This window comes from Staurois parvus, unplaced genomic scaffold (genome assembly GCF_062004578.1).
Source record: "Staurois parvus isolate SC_StPar_1 unplaced genomic scaffold, SC_StPar_1.0 ptg000405l, whole genome shotgun sequence".
NCBI lineage: Eukaryota > Metazoa > Chordata > Amphibia > Anura > Ranidae > Staurois > Staurois parvus.
The window spans coordinates 105085-121363 of record NW_028318201.1 but is presented as its reverse complement, the minus strand read 5'-3'; the positions used below and the strand labels follow the sequence as shown (position 1 = coordinate 121363).

The 16279-nt window shown below is 44.4% G+C and overlaps 1 protein-coding gene across 6 annotated transcripts in view; it reads right to left on the bottom strand.

Annotated features, from left to right (window-relative positions):
• UBXN6 (UBX domain protein 6) overlaps positions 1-16279 on the bottom strand; it is a 335037-nt gene that overhangs the window by 227056 nt on the left and 91702 nt on the right. For 4 of the 6 annotated variants that reach the window (XM_089686670.1, XM_089686672.1, XM_089686675.1 and 1 more), the window contains 3 exons: positions 2425-2477; positions 2230-2349; positions 2017-2114 (listed from right to left, as the gene is read on the bottom strand). In XM_089686670.1, coding sequence (XP_089542796.1) covers positions 2017-2114; positions 2230-2349; positions 2425-2477 — 271 coding nt within the window. The remainder of the gene's footprint in view (positions 1-2016; positions 2115-2229; positions 2350-2424; positions 2478-16279) is intronic. The other 2 variants (XM_089686671.1, XM_089686674.1) reach the window with 1 other exon arrangement.

Here is a 16279-nt window from a genome sequence, read left to right as displayed (position 1 = left end):
GCAACCAGTGAACAGTAATGATGTGCAGCAACCTCTAGCAACCAGTCAGTGAACAGTAATGATGCATAGTAACTTCTAGCAGCCAATCAGTGAGTGGTAATGATGTGCAGTAACTTCTAGCAACTAATCAGTGATCATGTCAGAAAGATATTTGCCATAGTGCGGCTGAAGCCTCTGGACTTATACAGCGGCACAAGCACAGATGTGCGAGGACCTGTTCTACTATGCATAGTCATGCGCATTTGCGTTCAACCTTAGAAAAGGGTTTCATCTGCCCATCCACTTCTCCAGCAGGGGCAGGAATATTCTTTGTTGAGAAAAAGGACCACTTTTTACAGCCATGTGTGGATTAGCGGGAACGTAATAAAATTACAGTGAAAAACTGTTATCCCCTTTCTCTTGTACCCGAACTGTTCCAAAGGCTGAGGTCCGCAACTGTCTTCACCAAGCTGGATTTATGAGGGGCCTAAAACCTGGTCCGTGTAGATGAAGGAGATGAGTGGAAGATGGCTTTTCGTACCAGATTTGGCCACTTCGAGTATCTGGTCATGCCCTTCGGTCTCTGCAATGCTCAAGCCACCTTCCACCATTTTATTAATTATATATTCAGAGACTTCCTGGACATTTTTGCAGTCGGATATTTAGACGATATCCTAATCTTTTCTGTGCCCTTTGACTTACACTGTGGGCATGTGAAGAGTGTTCTATGCCGGCTCTACCAACATGGACTTGATGCCAAACCTGAGAAATACAAGTTCGAGCGGCAATGCATCCAATTCTTGGGCCTGGTGATTTCTACAGTAGGAATTAAGATGGACCCCCAAAAGGTCCGCTATCTTAGACTGGCCTGCACCCATAGACAAAAAGGGAGTGCAACGGTTTGTGGGATTTGCAAACTTCTACCGGAGATTTATTAAAGGATTCTCCGCCAGTATTGCTCCCATCACGCAACTGACTAAACAGAACATTCGTTTCCACTGGAGCCCTGAGGCACAAACTGCGTTTGAAACCCTAAATATTCTGCCCTGTATTCTCAGTCATCCTGATCCATCCTTACCGTACATATTGGAAGTAGATGCATCAGAAATCGCAGTGGAGGCAGTCGTTTCACAACAGGGTCTGAAGGACTTAATACATCCTGTGGCTTTCTTTTCACGCAAACTTTCTCCGGCACAGAGGAACTATGATGTGGGAAACAGAGAACTGCTTTCCGTTAAAGCTGCCCTGGAAAAATGGAGGTACCTGTTGGAAGGAGTGGCACACCCTATATTGATCTATACCAAAGAACCTTGAGTATTTAATATCTGCTAAGTGTCTGAAGCCACGACAAGCACGATAGGCACTGTTCTTCTCTAGGTTCGCTTTCCATATTACTTACCGACCTGGAACAAATAATACTAAACCAGATGCTCTCTCTTGTATGTTTAATGATCCCGGAGAACCATCTGTGCCGGACACCATCCTGCCTGTAGGATGCTTTGTTGTTGCAAACTGACCTTCTTTCACAGATTAAGCAAGCCTCTGTGGGGGTCCCTTACCCTTCTGGAATTACACTGGTTCCTAGAGAAGGTTTGCTGTGGTGACAAAATCTTTGTGCCAGATCTGGAGGAATTCTGCAAGAAATACGTGAACTTGTGTGCGCACCCACAAGGATCTGTATTAGTCAGCATGTCACAGCCTGGCTGTTGGCTGAAGATTCCACAAAAGTAAGTTCCAAAGGACAAAAAGGCTATGGAACCACAGGTCCCAGCAGGGAGCTAGGTACTTACTCCTACACTAGGCAGAAAAAAACAAGCTAACTATAGCAGATACTACGAACTAGGACTGCCTATAGGCAGTGCTGTGCTTGTTTTTTCTACCTAGCATCCTACTGCCTAGTGTCCTACTCCTGAAGGTGGTGCTATAACCTGTAGTCAAGAATGCGAAGGGCTGTGTCCGTCGATGAACGAAAGAGAAAAAGGGAATTATATAATAACAATAATATATTTTCAAAGAAATACCAAAATGTTCATTTACTTTGTTATAGTTTCAACGCCCACTTTCACTTTGTCTTGATCCTTATTAAGTGTGTAAATCTTCGTAATTGATGCAGTAATGGGATCAGTGTTTGACAGCTAGGAATATCAGGACAGAACATGAAAAACAGCTAAAGTACATCTGGATAAAGCATAAAAACAAGCTAATTCAATCTTTCTGTCCAAAATATAAATGCATCATGCCTGCACTTACCATCTCTATGGATTTTCTCATGTGTGATTCTGTCTCCTCTTTCAATAGTATCTTTCCAGATAGTGGGCATCTGAATAGAATATTGCACACCGTAGATTCCTTTTCAGGTGCAGACATATTCTGTCAAAAAAGTGTACATATTTTTCTGGCCCACAACAGATGATTATTTAAACTTATCTCCAAAAACCAACTTACCTTGCATTTTGGAATAATATTCACTTCTTGATGAGATTCTGTGGGCTTTGTCACTAAAAAGAGTTTAAACATTTCAAACATTAGGCAATAAATAAGTCTATATAAGACCTTGCATGTGTGTATGTGTCCTGTCAATGTGCAATCTAGAATGATGGCATTATGCAACTCTGAATTTCCCTTTTCAAGTTATAAGTTTGCTATGTAATGCGACTGTGTGCTTGCTTGCCTGCATGCCTCCCTCATGTTCGAAGGCTGAAAAGTATTGGGAATGTCTACACTCTTTAACCCTTTCGCTTCCTGACACTCCTGTGGTTACCTTGTTCACCAGGGTACTCTAGTACGGAACCAGCTGGGTTCACAGCAAGTGATACCTTTTGGAGGACACCTGGCATGGTCTGATCAGTATACATTGCATAGGTCCCGAGCAACAGACTTCATCACAGCCCAGTTTGCACGGGCTTGTTTCCAGAAGACAGACTAACAGAATGTCCACAATAGATGACCATGTTTTTTTTTTAGCAAATGGCAGTATACGGGTCAAACATAAGCAATAATCAGGTGAACAAACAGCAGCATGGTAGAAATGGAGATAGGTAATAATAAAATATAATCAGGTGCATGGTACTGTGTGGCCCTGACCAGCTGGTATGGCAATGGTCCAAATACAGGTAACCAATAACACGGGCTACACGGACAACCAGCCATCCAAAGATCTCAGACATGGGGAATAGAGATCCCACCAAGGATCTCAGGCAACCAACTGAGAAAACTATTTCAATAAAGAATTCCCTGTCAAATGGGAAATCAACAAAAAAAACTGTGGTTACACAAGGGAATCACAAAGAAAAGGGAAAGAACAGGGCACAAAGGGAAGAGAAAAAGAGCAAGAGAAAAAAGGGGCAGATGAAATTGGGGAAGAAAACCAGAAAGAGAGGCGATAAGGAAGAAAAGCAGGAACAAGGAAAGACCTGGCAAGAAAGAACCAAGAAAAATAAGGCAGAAGAGGTAGCAGAGTAGAGCGAATCAGCCCTTACATCCTGGGGCCCCGAACAGCAAACAAACCAAGACAAGTCAGACATCTGAGCCCATTCAAACCGGTTCAGAGGGCGCCTGAAAATAAGAATCAGTATAGACAAAATATTGCCATGGTCTCCAAGCATCAAGAAAAACTTCCCCTCGGTCATACAGAGAAGCTGTAAGGTCCTCCATGTCTCGCAGCCCATTGACTTTAGAAAACCAAAGGGACCTCGTATGTGGGTGTACAGATCTCAAACACAAGGGAATACAAGCCTTGGCCACGTTCAGCAATTAAATCGTCAGAGAGGCCTTATATTTTTTAATGGGGCGGTCTACAAGGTGCAGCAAGTACGCCGCTGGGTCCCAAGCCACATCAACACTCATCAGATCCTTAATGGCGCCAGCCACCATTCGCCAAAAGGTTTGATTTTAGGGCAGACCCAGAAAATATGCAGACTGTTCCAAAAAGCCAACGGAGGATCTGCGGCCATCGTTGAAGCAGAGGGAGTGAGATTGCCATCTGCATCCAGGAAATCAAAAAGATGTAAGTGTCCCGAGACCGCCAGGCGTTGAAAATGGGGGTCCTCCAGTCCCGGTAGAAATTCAGGCTTCCCCAAGATGGGGAGCATAGGGGGGGGGCAACGGAGAAAGGGAGGAGTTACAAAAAGTCTCTTGCGACACCAGCAAAGTGCTACCAAGCGTAGGGTGATCCGTCAGAGCCCTAGGCAGTTTCAACAAGATCCAAGGCCAGCTTCCCAAGAATCCTCCAGCTCCATAGCCACCCAAAGTTTCGTCTCAGCATGGCAATGCCAGTCTACCAGTCTCGTCAGGTGAACCGCTGTAAGATGTAAGAGATGAAGCTGGAGGCAGGGTTTCCGATGGGACCAAACAAAATCTCTGAAGAGAGCGTGCATCCTCTTGAAAAATAGGGGAGGCAGACGAATGGGAAAAGCCTGGAGAAGGTAGAGGATCTGGGGGAGCAGAGTCATTTTGATTGCACTACAGTGCCCAAACCACGTGAGGGCAAGAGAATGCCAACGCAACAAGTCCGATCTCGTACGCTGCAAAAGCAATTCAAAATTGGCCAAATAGAGAGCAGCTGGATCAGGAGTAATGTGAACCCCAAAGTAGCAGATGGAGTCAGAGGCCCGTCGAAAGGGGAACAGAGGGCGAAGATGGCTCACCACGACATCTGGCACCGAGATATTAAGGGCTGTGGATTTGAAGAAGTTAATCTGGAAAAAAGACAAGGAGCCGAACAAACGAAAAGCATTCTCCAGGGACGACAAAGAAGTAAGCGGGTCAGTTAAAAAGAAGATCAAATCATCCGCGAAAGCAGCCACTTTATGGGCCCCTGAAGGCTTGACAAAGCCAGGGATGCTGGAGTCTCACCTAATCGTGCAAAGGAAAGGTTCCAACGAGAGCACAAAGATCAATGGGGAGAGCGGGCAGCCCTGAGGGCATCACGAGGCATATGTTGCCCCTGAACAATGGAGTTGAGAGGCGGGATCAAGTGAAGGGAAAGAACATCAAAAAAAGTATTATAACAGGTCGGAGTAAAGTCATCCGGGTCAGGTGCCTTCTTGGGCTTCGACTGAGCCAATGTCACTCCAAGTTCTTCCATTGTGATTGCTGCCTCCAGCTCTTCACAAACCTCTGGGGCAAGGGACGAAGGCAACCCCGGTGCGAGGGGGGGTGTCTGCAGAGGCGGGACCTAAGTTCTATAAATCACAATAGAATCTATGGAATTCAGCAGCCATATCAGCAGACGTGGTCAATTTCTGTCCAGAGGAGGTTTGAATATGTGGAATATAAGTTCGGGTCCGGGGACCTCTGAGAGCCCTCGCCAACAAAGTGCCTGGCTTATTCAAGAATTCATACATAGAGCAACGAGCCCATACTAGTTTTTGCTTTGTCTTGAGGTAGAGAAGAGACCGCAAGTCCTCACGAACTCTAGAGAGTTCAAGATAAGTGGAGCGCGCTAAAGAAGCTTTATGAGAGTGCTCAAGCCTGCTCAAATCCTGCAGAAAGCTGTCAATCTGGCAAGAACGCTCCTGCTTGAGATGCGCACCAACACGGATCAAAAGGCCCCGAGCCACCGGTTTGTGGGCTTCCCACACCATAAGAGGGTTATCTACGGAGTCATTATTGATCGTAAAGCAGTACACCAGGGCAGCCCACAGGGAGGCACAAGTATCTGAAGATTGAAGAAAGGTCTCAATCAACCTCCAGGCAGGACTACGGGTTGACGAATCCAATTTACGAGTAAGATGGACCAGGGCATCGTCAGAGAAAGAAATAACATCAATCTACATGGAGACCACAGAAGAAAGTGCCGGATGAGAGATCAGAAGGTAGAACAGGCGTGAATAAGTATGATGGACAGGCGAAAAAAAAAGGATACTCACGTCACTGGGGGGGTTCAGCAAGCGCCACGGATCAACTAAGCGTAAGTGCTGAAGATCACCCTTCAAACATCTAAGACGCGCATAAGAGGGATGGGAGGACAAGGGGTGCAAGCATCCAATAGAGGATCCATAGCAAAGTTGAGGTTAAGGTCCCCGCCAAAAATCAGAGTCCCTTCAACAAAGTTTAGGAGAGTGGGCAATAAGTCATGTAGGAATTGGACCTGATCCACATTAGAAAAATAAACATTCACAAAGATATACTGCACATCCTGAATCAATCCCTTTAGCAATAAGAACCAACCCAATGGATCTGATTGCACCGAGACACACGCCAAGGGCACAGAACCTCCAATCAAAATGTTGACGCCTTTCAATTTAGAAATAGGGGAGGAATTGTGATACACCAAACGGAAAGTCCCAGTTGGTTAATTTTGGAATATGATCACATTTGAAGTGCCTTTCCTGTAGAAAGGCAATTTGAGTCTTACTCTTTTTTGAGGTCGGCCAGCAGCCGCGAGCGTTTTTCTGGGGTATTGAGACCCCTGGTATTAAGAGTGGTTATCTTCAGGGAACCAGTGGCAGAAAGAAAACTCCAGAAACTGCCAATTAGGTATAAGGGCCCAGAACAGGTGCCCCCAGATGGGAGAAGCAACCACAAAGAAGAAAGAAAAACGAAGCCCCCAAGAGCGAAGGTACAAAGAGAAGAAAGAAAAGAAACAGAATAAGGGAAGACTCCGGTCCCCAGGCATGTGAGAGCAGCCAGGCGGTGAGACTCAAAATGCACATTATCAGTCCCAGTCCGTGCAGAGCTCTGTGAAGGTCGTGCTCACACCGCCATCGCCAGACCACGTCCCCGACTATGCTTCATTAACTAAAACAGTATTTAAAAGCAGTTCATTCAGCCTTGTAGATTAAAGTGGCACATCCATAGGTTAAAAACGTGACAGAGACAAAAACGGTTTTGTAAGAGGAGAGAGTACTGCAAAATCCATGTGCTCTGGAGGGCCATTCCAGAGTCCTCATATCTTGACTATGGGGTGAGAATAGTTCCAGCGCATAAGACCTTCAAATGTGACAGCCTGTTTCTGCTCCTCCAAAGGAGGAAGCAAGCTATCTACACCTCCTGCTTACATGTTGAATCCTGAGCTAGCCACAACTGAGAATCCAATTACTCCATAAGTCTAGCTAAAATTCCCACATAAATTATACCCCCCCCAACACCTAAGAAGCCCAGGGCCTATCTCACTGCCTTCTATAGTGCCACCTACTGGAGAAAAATGAAACTACAATGGGGTATGTCTGTACCCCTACACTACAAAATTAGCAAATTTAAAGGCACATCATGTGTATAGGATATTATTTGGCCATGAACAATACAAGTATCCCATGACGATAATTAGACATGAAATGGGTCTTAAGAATTTATAGTTACATAGTTAGTCTGGCTGAAAAAAGACAAACGTCCATCCAATTTAACCATTAAAAAAAAAAAAGTTATAATCCTACACCCACAGTTGATCCAGAGGAAAGCAAAAAAACCCAGCAAAGTATGATCCAATTTGCTCCTGCAGGGGAAATAATTCCTTCCTGATCCCCCCCGAGAGGCAAATCGGATATTCCCTGGATCAACTTTACCTATAAATGTTAGTATCCAGTTATATTCTGTGTATCCAAGAAAGAATCCAGGCCTTTTTTAAAGCAATCCACTGAGCTGGCCAGAACCAACTCCTGAGGGAGTCTATTGCACATTTTCACAGCTCTTACTGTGAAGAAACCTCTCCGTGTTTGGAGATAAAATCTCTGTCCCTCCAGAAGTAGAGTGCCCCCTTGTCCTTTGTGATGACCTCAGGGTAAATAACTCTACACCGTGTTCACTATATGAACCACTAATGTATTTATACATGTTGATCATATCCCCCCTTAATCTCCTCTTCTCAAGAGAAAATAAATTCAGTTCCTCTAATCTTTCCTCATAGCTGAGCTCCTCCATGCCTCTTATAAGTTTGGTTGCCCTGCTCTGTACTTTCTCCAATTCCCCAATGTTCTTTTTGTGGGGTACATGTTTATGGATAAAGCATTTCCAAAGGGTAACTTGTTTATCTACTTACGCTAAATAATGCAATTTACCATAAACAAGTACCCCATTAATACTTAAGACCGTTTTCATGTCTAATTATCATCATTAGATACTTCCCTAATTATCTATCATTAGATAATACTTGACAATGGGCTAATCTATGTTGGAGTACATTTTGTCACAGACTTACAAGCAATTACAGAGGGTATGGCTGCATTGCTATGAATGGAATGGATTGTGTACATGAACCCTCACACTAAAACATAAAAGGTATGGTATGAGCATCTTTAATCCAAATGTGTCTTGTGGCACAGTAATACACCTATAGGCATCAATTTGGCTTGAAATCAAATAACTTAAAAAAAATCACTTCAAAAAATATTTCTTTTACTTGTAAATTTTTTGGCAACTGCATGAAATCCACTTCACTATCCAACTGTAAATTGACACTATCACTGTAGTGTCAAGTAGGGAGTATACAATTAAACAAACTGATCCAACTATTTAAATAAACACCACAACCAATCATATCAATAAAGATTACTTCTGGTTAAGTTTGAATACTGTACCTTGAGTTAGAATTCGAGGTGACAGGGATGCTCCATTCCTCTTCCTCTCCAATAGCAGCAATGCCATCAATCTGGCAAATGTTAAGCCGGGTACACACGGATTGAAATTTGGCAGGTTCTACAGGAACCAGCCAAATTTCGATCTGTGTGTGGTGATTCCTGTTTGACAGAAGACTTGCATCAGATAGGCCTCTGTTGAACGGTTTTACATGAAAACCTCCTGTAATCAGCAGTCTGCAGCCAATGGGCGGATTCGGTAGACAGGAAAGCTGTGTAAGGGGCCCCAAAATTTCTGATGGCTGCCCTGCTCTCACTTTACTGTCACCACTCCTTGCCCATTTACTTTATCCCCCCCAAAATTTTTCCTCTGCACATTTTACAACCTCCAATTCACAACTGTCAAACATACCTGTCATTATCCTACTCTCTGGGCTTTGCTAGACACTTGCAACTTGGATAAGTGTACAGGTGTGCAGCCTTGTTACATGCTTAGGTCTCAGAATAGCTCAGAGCTCCCAGTTTGGAAACAGCTCCTGGTGGGGGAGATGGAAGGTCTCATCAAGGGGTCAGAGAGCCCAGTCAGAAGCCATGAGACAAAGAGTCTCTGTTCCAGGAGTAAGGTTGGTTCTTATCGGGGTGTCTGGAGAACCCCAAATCCATAGGCCAGAGTAGTAGGAGTAGGAAAGCTAAAAGACTGCCTGAAAGGACAGCGGAAGTCCACGATATTGTGAACCCACTTGTTAAGATAGGAGGGTCATGGAGGTCTGGTGAGTGCACAATTTGAATGTGAGAACCAAGAGAGCATGGGATTGGTGTTTAGGGAAGGAGGTAGGCACGGTTGGCTGGAGCATATCTTTAGGTTTGGATTAAAATTCACTGGATTTTTTGAGAGACATTTGTGGTTATGTCATTTAAGTATAAAGGATATGTTGGATGAACTTTGACTTTATGGTTTTTCACTGGATACTTAAATGATTTGATCATTTATCACATATGATCAAAATAAAACATGAAAAAACATAAGAGCACAGTTTTTATGCATATAAGGGGGAGCGCAGCACTTCATTGTATTTATCAAAAAAGTCGAAACATGGGGGTGTGGCTTGACCATAGCCAAGATGGTGGCTTAACACTGGAGCTCTGGCACATGGCGGAAAACAACAGCGGCTCGCAGCTTACAGGGGCTTCGGGCACTTACCCCAACTTGGCGGTTCATCTTCCCTACATCCAGGTACCATGCCCAGAAAGCGAAAAGAGGGTCACAAACCCCAGAAACTTACAGCATACTTATCCCAGCCACAGCTGAGCTGTGGCCAAGATGGCGCAGGCTCACATTTCCCTTCTCTTCCAGCAACTCCTCGTTCCCTACACAGGGATCAGAATGGCTTTTATGGTAAAAACATGGAGTCAGCCACAATATCACAAGCCTTTACCCCATCGGTCAGAAGCCCTGAAAAATCCAGGATTAGGATGGACGATACAAACTTGCAGCAATGTGAGGTGAGCTCAAACCCTGATTCACAGGAGGACACTAGAGAACTACCAGAGTCCATTACATTATTTCCCACATCAAATCAACCTGTTTTGGATACTACTCTAGAAGACATATTGATTTCTCTTAGAAGCACTATTCATACTGACATGATGACTTGCATGAGGAAATTTAATAATGAGCTTAAAGTTGTGGGGGACAGAGTTAATCACATTGATAATAAAATGGGCAAACACACCTCCACAATCAACAAATTAATTGATGCAAATGAGTCTAATGAAGAACAACAGGTGTGGTTGAAGGCAAAACTTACTGACCTAGAGGACAGATCTAGGTGGAACAATGTTAAAATCAGAGGGATCCTGAAAACAGTACTAACTGCATTACTTCATTCTTATGCTACTACGTTTTCATCTCCAATGCCAGACCTGTCCCCTTTGCAGCTTACAATAGATAGGATACATCGTATTCCCAAGCCTCCGCACATTTCAGAACACGTACCCAGGGATGTATTACTCCGCATCCACTTTTTCCACGTAAAGGAGCGACTAATGTTGTTAACGCGAAAAGAGGAACACAGCTCCTCCACTTATTCTGATCTTCAATTTTATACAGATCTATCACAGCATATACTACTACTGCGTAAAAGCTTGAATAATATCACAAAGGCTCTTCGGAACGACAACATTGGGTACAAGTGGGGCTATCCTACGAAGCTCAACATAACCAACTATGGCACCACCCTCGTCATAACGTCGCCTATCAAAGGTTTGCAACTGCTGAAAACCTGGAATATCACATTGGGAATACCCAATGATGCATCAAAAACACCGCCTCTCAGTCCTAACAAGATAACACCAGGTTGGAAGTGTGTATCCAACGCTTGCATACCATTCAATGCCTTATGAAATCTTCAGCTGGTTGAACGTATTGCCCAATACAGCACTTTCTGCCATTAGGAGCTCAAGCCAAATATTTCGCTCTCACATGCTTGAGCAGAAATACTCTGCACTAGGGTTTTTTAAAACCCCCAGTTTATACAAGAATTTTTTGTTATCTATTGTTTTTTGGTTATCAATGTTCTTATTGTTCCGTGGACCGGGATATCGGACTGTACTACCGTCTCCCCTTGCTGTACAAGATATGTCCTCAGATACCATTATAAGGCCTTTATATATGCCCAATTCCGCAACAACTGCCTATTACCAGAGGTCTCCGTGCTTAACTCAGAAGAGTGTTGATGACAGCAAATTAAAAATTTACCAACATAACCATTGTGTCTGGTAACGCACATGGCCTGAATCAGCCCGCCAAAAGAGCTTCACTGTGAAAGGAAGCGGACAGATCACATTGTGATCTTTTGTGTGTTCAAGAAACACACTTTCATCAAGAGTCGGCACCTAGATGCACCCATAACAATTTTCAACTGTCAGGGATCCTGTCGCCGTGCAGCATGCGATGGCGACGGATCCCCTCAGGCCGTGGCGGTGCGAGTGCACAGGCACGGGAGCGTGCGGGCGCGCATGCGCAGTAGCATACACCTCACCGTTAGGCAGGCTATTTAAACCTGCAGAATAGTAAAATCATTGCCTTCTGGTCTACAACGTCCCTGCATATATTACCTGATTCTGTTACCTGTATCCTGATCTGACCTGACTAAGAAAGAACTCTGCCTGCACCGACCTCGGTTATCCCTAACCATCCGCTTGCCTGCTCCCTTGTACTTGATATGCTCGCCTGATACTGACCCGGCTTGTCTGACTCTGCTATATCTACTTACCTGCACCTGCCTTGCATCCTGACGGCAACCATACTTACCTACCGCTGCACCCATGGTCCTGCCACCGGCCTGCATCCTGGTCACAGCTATACTTACCTGCTGCTGCACGCACGGTCCTGCAAACGGCCTGCATCCTGGTCACAGCTATACTTACCTGCCGCTGCACTCATGGTCCTGCACTGACCTAATATCCAAGTACCACCCTACACGCACTCTCTGCTTCTCACAAGACCTCCTTCTCTCTAGTTCCCTAGTCTCCTCCTCCCATGCCCGCCTCCAGGACTTCTCCAGGACGTCACCCATACTCTGGAACTCCCTACCCCAATCCATCAGATTATCACCTACTCTCCTCTCCTTTAGGTGCAACCTGAAAACCCACCCCTTCAGAGAAGCCTACCCCACCCCCTGCTAATTCCCGACCTCCTCCACTCTTCCTACCACTCCATCCCCCACAGCTATTTCCTCCTGTACCACTATCCCCTCCCTCCTAGATTGTAAGTTCCAAGGAGCAGGGCCCTTGAACCCCTTGTGTATCGCATTGTATTGTTATTGTACTGTCGCATGTTCTGTCTCCCATTGTAATGTACAGCGCTGAGCGAACTGTTGGCGCTTTTATAAATACTGTATAATAATAATAAATAACACTAGATTCACTTTAATAAGTGTTTATGCACCAAACTCACACCAAATTCATTTTTTGAATGGCTTGATGAGGAAAATTAAGCAAATACAGCAAGGATCCCTCCTTCTCTGTGGTGACTTTAATATGGTACCAGATCCACATATAGATTCCACAACGGATTCTTCTGTTAGAACATCATCTTTGTTGCCTTTTATGTGTTCTCATGAGCTATATGATGCATGGCGATGTGTAAATGCGAATTAAAGAGATTATACCTTTTTGTCTAATAGACACTGTACATACTGTAGTCTAGAATTGACTTGTTATTACAGACAGGTGGCTCCAGCAAAAAATCACTCAAGCTAAAATTAATGATACAGTTGCAAGAAAAAGTACGTGAACCCCTTGGGATTACGTGGAGTTTTGCATGAATTGGGCATAAAATGTGTTCTGAACGTCATCTAAGTCACAACAATAGAACAACACAGTCTGCTGAACATAATACTACACAAACATTAGATGTTGCCAGGGAGGAAAAAGTATGTGAACCTTTGGACTTAATAACTGGTTGACCCTCCATTGGCAGCAATAACCTCAACCAAACGTTTCCTGTAGTTGCAGATCAGACCTGCACAATGATCTGGAGTAATTTTGGACCACTCCTCTTCACAAAACTGTTTCAGTGTAGCAATATTCTTGGGATGTCTGGTGTCAATCACTCTCTTAAGGTCATGCCACAGCATTTCAATCGGGTTGAGGTCAGGACTCTGACTGGGCCACTCCAGAAGGCGTATTCTGTGCTGTTGCAGCCATTGTTTTGTTGAATTACTTGTATGCTTTGGGTCATTGTCCTGTTGCATCACCCATCCTCTGTGGAGCTTCAGTTGGCGGACAGATGGTCGTACGTTTTCCTGCAAAATGTCTTGATAAACTCTGGAATTCATTTTCCCATCAATGACAACAATCCGTCCAGGCCCTGAGGTAGCAAAGCAGCCCCAAACCATGATGCTCCCTCCGCCATGTTTTACAGTGGGGATGAGGTTTTGATGTTGGTGTGCTGTGCCTTTTTTTTCCACACATAGTGTTGTGTGTTCTTCCCAAACAACTCAATCCTGGTTTCATCTGTCCACAGTATATTTTGCCAGTAGTGCTGTGGAACATCCAGGTGCTCTTTTGCAAACTTCAAACGTGCTGCAATATTCTTTTTGGAGAGCAATGGCTTCCTCCGTGGTGTCCTCCCATGTACCCCATTCTTGTTTAATGTTTTCCTTATTGTAGATGTGTCAACAAAAATGTTAGCATGTGCCAGAGATTTCTGTAGGTCTTTAGCTGACACTCTGGGATTCTTCTTTACCTCATGCAGCATTCTGCGCTGTGCTCTTGCAGTCATTTTTACAGGACGACCTCGCCTAGGGAGAGTAGCAACAGTGCTAAACTTTCTCCATTTGTAGACAGTCTGTCTTACCGTGGACACATGAACATCAAGGCTTTTGGAGATACTTTTGTAACCCTTTCCAGCTTCATGCAAGTCAACAATTCTTGATGGTAGGTCTTCTGAGAGCTCTTTTCTGCGAGGCATGGTTCACATCAGACAGTGCTTCTTGAAACCAGTAAACCCAAAACAGGTGTGTGTTTTTTAAGGGCGGGACAGCTGTCAGCAACACATCGAATATCATCACACTGATTGGAGTCAAGGTTGGCTCACTCCTGGCTCCAATTAGCTCTGGGAGAAGTCATTAAGCTAGGGCCTCACATACTTTTTCCTCCCTGCACTGTGAATGTTTACATGTTATGTGCAATTAAACCATGGCAACATCCAATGTTTGTGTAGTATTATGTCCAGCAGACTGTGTTCTTCTATTGTTGTGACTTAGATGATGTTCAGAGCACATTTTATGCCCAATTCATGCAAAACTCCACGTAATCCCAAGGGGTTCACATACTTTTTCTTGCAACTGTATCACACGGTCGGACCATGCATCGATACTACTTACTGTAACTCATGCATATCCAAAAACATCAACCATGGTGTGGCGTGCCAACTCATATCTTATACATAATCCTACTACTCAAAAAATTCTTGAGAGCCACCTGGCTGACTACTTTGAAATTAATTCACCTTCCACGGATAACCCGTTTATCCTTTGAAATGCCCACAAAGCATACATCCGAGGCATTTTCATTAAACTGGGTGCGATTGAAAAGAAAGAAAAACTGCGTAGGTTGGATGATCTTATCTCGGATATACGCTCCATAGAGGATCAAAACAAAGTGTCACCTTCTCAAAAACTAACTGTTAAACTATCTCAACTAAGGCATAATTTGCGGCAGGCACTTTTGTACATTTATGAAAAATAGGCCAAGAGAGTTAAAATGCAATTCTACTCCTAGGGTACTAGCTCGTATAATACATGGTCAGCGTTTTAGAACGAGAATACCATTTCTAATCAATCCTAAATCTCATAACAAAGTCTATGATCCTCAACATAGTACGGATCTATTTAGCTAGTATTATGGTTCTCTATATAATTTGGGCCAAGATGCTGAAACTCATCAGCCCTCCCTACTCGATATAGATAATTTCTTTTACAAAAATACAGATGCTGAAACTTTCTAGCTCACAACTTCAAAATTTGAACACTCCATTTTCCATATCTGAAATGCTCCAAACTATAGAAACTCTACCTAACAACAAATCTCCAAGTCTGGATGGACTAATTGGGGAATATTATAAGAAATTTAAAAATACTTTATCTCCATATTTTATAAGGGTCTATGGTGAGGCACCATTGTAGACATACTTCCCACCAGTGATGTTAGAAGCTATGATAGTAATGTTACCCAAACCAGGAAAACCACCTAAAACTCCCCTTAATTTTAGGCCAATCTCTCTCTTAAATAACGATATAAAAATATTGGCAAGGTCCTACCTTTCCTCAGACCTTGTGCTGCTCCATGTGCTGGCATCCATCTTAGGTGTCTGCAAAGCATTGTGGGATATTTTATGCTTTCAGCCCTCTGCAGCTCCTCCCCCAGGAGGTGGCGGCTTATCACATATAAGTCTGCTGTTTGTGGCTGTCCATTGCATTCATGTCCTGTCTGTTGCACAACAGCAAGCTACTGTTAGCTACTCATTGCTTTCCTGGATACTGACTCGGCTTTGGCTAAGACTCCTCCTGGCTTCTGACCCCGGCTCTGGCGACCATTCTTCCTGGCTCCTGATCCCGGCTCTGGCGACAATTCTTCCTGGCTCTTAGCCCCGGCTTTGGCTATGATTTCCGCTGTTGGAATTGCATAGATTCGTCTTATTTTTATATTAATAAACCTACCTTTAATTGCACCTCCTTGTGTGTCTGGCTCCTCGCTCCCTGACACTACACGAATGCCATGAATACTGACGGTGCAGGTACGCCCCCGCTCCCTATGTTGGTTGCTAGACTTGATCAGCAGGATCTCTTGTTGGCTCAGTTCGCTCAGGCGTTGCAGACGCTGCTTGCACACACAGCGCATCTTGGTCCTGGTGCTATTAGGCCGGTTGTTACTCCTGTGGTCGCTCCCGTTGTTGCTCCAGTTGTTGCGCCTACTTCCGCATCTGCTGCCGCACCTGCGGTGCCCAGAGGTATGACTGGTTCAGCCTCCCTTCCACAGAGTTTTGGGGGTGAACCGAGTCAGTGTCGAGGTTTCCTTAACCAAGTGGGCATATATTTTGAATTGATACCCCACGCTTTTCCTACTGAGAGGTCAAAGGTGGGCTTCCTAATCTCGCTGCTCTCGGACAAGGCCTTGGCCTGGGCAAATCCCTTATGGGAGAACAATAACCCTGTGATTCACGAGTTTGCCGGTTTTGTTGCCTCCTTCCATACGGTATTTGATGTGCCTGCTCGCTCCGC